Source organism: Lutjanus erythropterus, chromosome 12, assembly GCF_056507025.1.
Source record: "Lutjanus erythropterus isolate fLutEry1 chromosome 12, fLutEry1.hap2, whole genome shotgun sequence".
NCBI lineage: Eukaryota > Metazoa > Chordata > Actinopteri > Lutjaniformes > Lutjanidae > Lutjanus > Lutjanus erythropterus.
This window is the reverse complement of record NC_139328.1, coordinates 30554642-30561365: the sequence shown is the minus strand read 5'-3', so window position 1 is coordinate 30561365 and position 6724 is coordinate 30554642. Positions and strand designations below refer to the sequence as shown.

The 6724-nt window shown below is 43.4% G+C and overlaps 1 protein-coding gene across 1 annotated transcript; it reads right to left on the bottom strand.

Moving 5' to 3' along the window:
• Positions 1–2387: 2387 nt before the first annotated feature.
• Positions 2388–5993, bottom strand: LOC146318240 (putative neuropeptide Y receptor type 6). The gene is made up of 2 exons (XM_084733106.1): positions 5578–5993; positions 2388–3201 (listed from the first exon to the last, which is right to left on the bottom strand). Exons 1-2 carry the CDS (start codon positions 5982–5984, stop codon positions 2475–2477), a joined length of 1134 nt encoding a protein of 377 aa, XP_084589232.1. The 5' UTR covers positions 5985–5993; the 3' UTR covers positions 2388–2474.
• Between the last annotated feature and the right edge of the window lie 731 nt (positions 5994–6724).

The window sequence follows — 6724 nt, the reverse complement described above, 5'->3', positions numbered from 1 at the left end:
ACATTGAATGTAGATAATGTTGCAACCAAGAGCTTTACAGGGAAGCTTCACAGGGAGAGATGGCGTGCTGTGTCCCCAGTGTTTTTGCTCCGTCAGACAGCTAAGTAATAGGGTTACAAGGTTATATTTCTTGTAATAATCTACAAAATTCAATGTATAGAGGCTTTTTGAAACAGGCACTGTGCACATGCTGTATGTCATACTTAATCAGACGCTGTTTTTATTTCAGTTCAGGGATGCTTGTTTAAAAGCTCCATGGGGAATTGGGTTTACATGTGCTTGGATGGTTCATGGCGGTCAACGTGGGCTCAGCGGACGTCCTTCAGCCCCTGTTAAAGGCTGTTAAGATTTGTCCAGGTCCCACGTGGGAGCTCTAAAGACGTCTCTTTATGTTCAGTGACCTGGATTTGTAAATGGTGATGTGCGCTTTGAAATAAAGAGAAACTTGTTTATTTTGGCGTAAAAATTCTTCTCTTAAATCATTTGGGATTGGAGGCTTTGCTTTCTCTGCCAGCTTAACGCTGCCAGGACAGCGAGTTGCTTAGTGATTCTGGAAGTGTGATGAGGAATACGAACCGCGTATTTTTATGGCACATAATGCATTCTGTTTATGATGCACTGTCATCTATCTGAGAGGCTCACACACTGTTGCCTGGAGCCTTTTCATATTTACTGTAATGTTGCAAAAGCAAAGGGGATGCTGCTATGACCGCATAAGCAGCCAAACAATTACCATAGCATGTTGTGACTCATGTATTTGGATGCACAGTGTCTCCTGTGATTGCAAACATGAACAGTGTGTTATGTGTTGAGTGTGTACTACTCTCACTGAGTCATAGGGGTGAGCGGTATACCTGGCACCAGTGTCACGTTGTGTCACGACATGGATTTTGCAGTACCATCGTTACCAGGATAAACATTTTAGCATCGCACGTAATCATCATCGGGGAATAAATAAAGACAGTGCAGGCAGTGTAGCTGCACTGTCACCCATAGAAAGAGCAGGCCCTTCATTAATGTGTTGGATGGAGAACAGGCCCTTTAAACGTTCAGATTGTATTATGGCCTTAGAAATGTGCAGATGTTTAAAGAATAAATCACATTCAGTTGAAAATGGTGCCATTTGCTGTATGCCTAGGTAAAGGTTTTCTCTCCATTCAGTAGCATTCCACATAAAAATGATATGCTTCTTTTACCGCCCAGCTATTCGTTGTCCATAACCGCTTATCTTGACAAATCACAGGGGGGCTGGAGCCTGTCCCAGCTGACATTGAGCAAAAGGCAGAGTACACCCTGGACAAGTCGCCAGTTCATCGCAGGCCTGACACATAGAGACAAACAACCAGTCACACTCACGCCTATGGGCAATTTAGAATTATCAATTAACCTATTATGCTGCATGTGGGAGGAAGCCGGGGTCAGCTGGTGAGAACCTCGTGGACAAGAGGACGACATGCAAACTCTGCACAGAAAGGTCCTGCCCCTGTTACAAACTCCACGGCCCCTCAGCTGGCTGGGTGGTTTGAACTCAGAGCCTTCTTGCTGTGAGGCAGAATTAATAATTTATTATTTCTTAGGTATTTTTTCCCATAAACAGATATGCAATGATGATTACTGGGTAATATCTAATGTTGATGTTGTCCAATGTCAGATCTCTACTTGATCATTTGAAGAGACGCCACTAGTTTAGGTGCACAATCAGTCAAGATTCAGCTTAATCAGTGAGCTGAGCACACTTTACTGTCTATTTTGCAGGTTGGCTCATTGGACTTGGCGTTAGCATGTTAGCATGATGTTGGATTAATGTTGTAATATTAATGGACAGCCAAGAAGAATTGTGTGAACATTGAGCTTCGTTTGAAGCCAGCTGAATAACCACAGTAGTAGGTTGATGTGGGACATCCTGTTGCTTTTTTGTGAAACTTCATGTTGCAACACAAGCTCAGCCGGTCTTGTTACACGACAGACCTTTGCTGTGTGTCTGTTGCTGCCAAATGTTACTGTCCCACGGTACACTGACTATTGCACTTATATTTATATAATTTAGGTTTTCTGCCAAATAGATGCTGTTGAGATGGCTAATCCTATCCTAAGCCCTGCCCGCACAGGAGTAGTATTACCAGGGAACCTCATGTGGTTTGCAATAATTATGGACACAGTCTGTGATCTTAATCCAGTGCAAATCTGCTTTGTCTGTAATTTGTAAAGTAAATGACCAGAGGGCAAATATTGAGTGAAACAAAGTTGAATGAATTTGATCTAAGAAGGGGAAATAAATCAACAAGAGTTTGCTGATACTTTCATGCTGACCCATCATAATTGTGCGTTTGTGGGGGGCTGTGAACTTTTTTTTGCGTTTGAAGGAAGGCACGACAAAAAATGTTTGGAAATCACTGTTTTAATTGGAGTATCCCTAATTATTGTGGTAATACCGGGATGTAAAACGGTCAATTTTTTTGTCTTGTCGCCCACCCCTACTGAGTGAGAGTGGGTGTCAGGGTTTGGTGAGTAAGTGAGTGCTCAGGAGGGGTAGGGTGTGGCAGGTGTGGGGGAGGAGCAGGGGCAATACGCCAGCGCTGCACTGGCTTTTTCCCCAAGTGCTTCTGAAAGAAGGAGGGCAGCAGAGCTCGGAGCTGACGCACAGCCGGACGTGACAACAGGAAGTAGAGCGGTGGGTTCCAGCACGGAGCCAGACACACCAACAAAATGGCCATCAGGGTCGCCACCTCCCACAGCAAGGACACGCTCGTCGGTTGCATTACCTGACTTGGCCCGGGCGAGGTGAATGACGAATTCAGTGGAGACCAAGTAGAAGACAGCTTACGCCCAAATCTGCTGACGGGAGACGCCGCTGAGCTAACGTAAGGGGACATAACATTGACAAACTCGAGTGCGTAATACGGCAGCCAGCTAATCGCAAAAACCAGAGTGGAGCCGATCAGCAGAGCGGTAGCTTTCTTGTTGCGCCTGTCAGCTGCCAGCGTGCCCCTGCAGCCGTGGAGGTGAGAGATGATGAGGCCACAGTTGACGGCGATGCAGAGCAGAGGGGCCACGTAATACACCAGGAAAGCAGGAACCAGGAAGAACAGCCACTCGTCTCGGCCCACTGACCACGTGCAACCCACATCAAAGCTGATGTAGGTGACCTTGGGTAATGCCATGGTTACGGAGACCAGCCATATAGCTACAACGGTGCATAACCTGAGGAAGAGGAAGACAGAGCACAGGTTTATCTGTTGTGCAGGAGGATCACGCCTGTGCTAGTGAAAATAGGTCATTTGGATGCTGCAGGAATACACAGACCTGGCTCTGATGGGAACAGTAGTGACAGCATGATTTAATGGTATTATCCAACAATTCTAATGTTAATCTACCGCACTGACCTGTGATGTATAAGAATACTCGTTTTTCCTTGGAATTTTCGGCTGTGTGAGCTGCTTTTCGTGGCATATTTTATTTTAACCTTCACTGCCTCTGGGGGTGTAGTTAAGTAATTGACTCTGGCATTATTCACATTCACAACAGCAGATTAGACGAGAGGATCACTGAAGCGTCTGAGATCGTTGTCTTGTTTATTGTGTCACAATCATATTTATATCTCTATTTATCTGCATCATGAAAGCCATTATGTGAAGTATTTGAAAATGGCTCTGGTAGTCTCAGGGAAGATACTGTGGCAGACAGCAATGCACACCACATTTTTCTTTAAACAAACATTTATCAGTTTAAATAACTATAATCACAGACAAAATTACAAAGGACTTACAAGTATTAATTGATTATGAGGACATTTAGAGAGCACAACAAGGCAAAAACACAAAATTGACATGTTAACAGCTGTGTTTGTTGCATTTTTACACAACCAAAAGACGTGGAACAACATTAGCATTCCCTTAGCTCTTTAGCTGGTAAATGCTTCTCTGGGTTCACTGATTTGGTGTTAATGGGGTTATCAGAGATAAAACAGATCTAAAAACAGCTGCCTTCTGTGGTTGCAAATGATACTGAAGCGAGCAGTTAGACTGAACTCAAACAGTAAAGCTGCAGGCCACAAAACCAAAACAACAGGCTGAAAGACACTAACACTACTAAAAAAGTTGAGGGATTTTATACATAGTAATTTCATCCACAAAAATATTTTGTTTTATTTAGTTTTAAAGGGGAACAATTTTACTTTTTATAATAAAAGAGTCATAATTGAGGATGTCTGTAGTTTGGAGTGTCCTGTCAACACTTTTACAGATGCCTCTGTTTTTTTTTTTTATAATGGTGGCTTATGATGAAAATGTTTTTTGGCTGCAGAATTTTGCACTACAATGATGAAAGTAGCTGGGGAAAAACAGAAATCAAGGCTGAGTGATAACACCTTATCCAGTGTCTTCATTATACATCCATTCATAACACACCTAAATCTCTGGACAAACTGCTGGTGGTGTTTTATATTGTGGGTGTCAGGTTTTTGCAAGGGAGAATAACACAAGTATACAAAAAGACAATATCCCTGATTCTGCTGCATCAATATTAACCTTTTTTTTTAGTATCCATCTTGAGTTATAGGTGTGCAAAGATAAATCAGTGTAGTAGTCTTAAAAGACAAAGCTGTCAGCTCATTTGTTCCTACTGGAGACAAAACAAATGTGTCACAAAAATATTATTTTTCACAAAGACTGCTAAGCCTAACCCTAAAACAGCTCGGCACATGTTTCTTAAAGTAGGGCGATTAGTGCAAATGTTAGAAGCAATGTTCAGCGGTGGAATAATACACATTTGATGCACCAGTGAGTTTGGCACCAGGATGGTCATGGTGATGGTTCATTGTTGCTTTTAGGCTTTATATGGAATTTGTTAAGAATAAGAAAAATAAATAACAGGGAGGAAAATATGGCCTAAAAAGTAGTATTTCAGTCAGACAAGTCACATCTCAGAATGTTTTTGCAGCAGCAGAAAATAGTTAAGAGTTTGGCTTCGAGGCTCCGACCTCATCACTCCTCGCAGATTATGTTTACACAGAGATATTGAGGAGTGATAAACAAATATCTTGGACCCTCTGTCAGAGCCTGCAGGTGAATGCTGGGGTGATGACGGGGCTGAGTGAGCAGGCAGTGACGCTGATGCAAAGCAGCAACGGCCTTGACAGGCAGAGGGAGAGATGGAAGGTTTTAGCAGTTTAAATAGAGCGCCACATCGGAAGGGTGCGTTTGGTACATACTGTAGAGAGTGAGGCATGTCCCGTGTGATTGAGGTGCATCTCAAGTTGACTGCCTGAACTACCTTGCAGGTGTTGCTACTTTAGTAGTCTGCACTAACGATGTTCTTGATAATATGACAAGATGCTGAAAAAATACTTTTGGTTTAGAATTTACAATAGCTGTTGAGCTCACCTCGCAGAATTTTTGGGTGCTTTTACTTGAGGTGAACTTTCCATCATCACAATTCAGGTCTTTTTTTTGTCAGATAAAAAAATACTGAATGTACTGATATTGTCAAGAATGATACAACGTGGCAAACACCTAATATCGCCTGTGGTATCTTTCAGCAACTTCTCAAAAACACCTCTGCATGCACAGTAGTACTCACACTTGTGTCAGGCTAGCAGGCGGTCTTGTCCCCGGTGCTACAATACGATACCTCAGCACCGACAATGCCGCCAGGCTGAAGATTTCCACTCCCACCGTCACTGAGGTCATGAAGCCCAGGAGGACGCAGGTGCCGCCACCGAGCTGCCAGTTCTGGAAGCTGGCGCTGAGGAGGACGCAGGGCAGGGTGAGCAGGGCGCCAAGGTCCGCCAGGCTGAGGTTGAGGAGCAGGATGGAGCTCGGCTTGGAGCGGCTGCGGGGGTTCCTCACCAGCACCAGCCACAGGAGGAGGTGACCTCCCAGCCCGACCACGAGAGACACCAGGCTGACCATGGGCAGCACCACGGTGAAGGCGATGGTGGTGTTGGTGGAGACCACGTTGAAAAGGAGGTTGACGATGGCAGGCATGGTACCGGCGAGGCTCTGGTAGGTATGACAGTACAAAGGATTAGGGCTTAAAAATTATTATTAAGTAAAATGAGCACAACTTGAAACATCTACAGCCGTAAAATCCAACATACACATTAATGCAGCAGTAACGCTAATCCAAAAACAACAGACATTTTATTTCTGTGAAACTGGGCTACTTTTGAAATGTTTCGAATTTCTTGTCCGCTGTTTGGTTGGACCTATTTCACATGCAAATTACATTAGTAATACCTGTAAATACACATCCATATTGAAAATTAAATCATTTATTTCTATCTAAATCTTACCAAACTGACTCCAGATAAGCATGCACACACACAAACTTGGCTCATGTCATACACAAACCCACACAAATATATGCAAATATGACGTGTCTATGATCTCTGCCTGCTGTTGCTGGTTTTATTGGCTGTTGAGCCAATTTTTAGCTGGTTTTGATTTGCCATTGGGCTGGTTTTGTCACACAGACCTGGCAACTATGCAGGTGGGTAACATGTGAGGGGTTTGTTGTGAAAGTGAGCTAGCTAGTTAGCTGCTATGAATCAGGCTAAAGACAGTTACATTTGCTCAAAACCAGAGGTCTTCCAGATACTTTTCATAACCAAAAGCCACAGGTAGAGAACCAAAAACTATCAGACAACTGATGACTTTTTCTTATGTTATTTTTTTTGACTGGCACGATGAAAAAAATCACAATAGTTTGTAGCTGCTAACACACA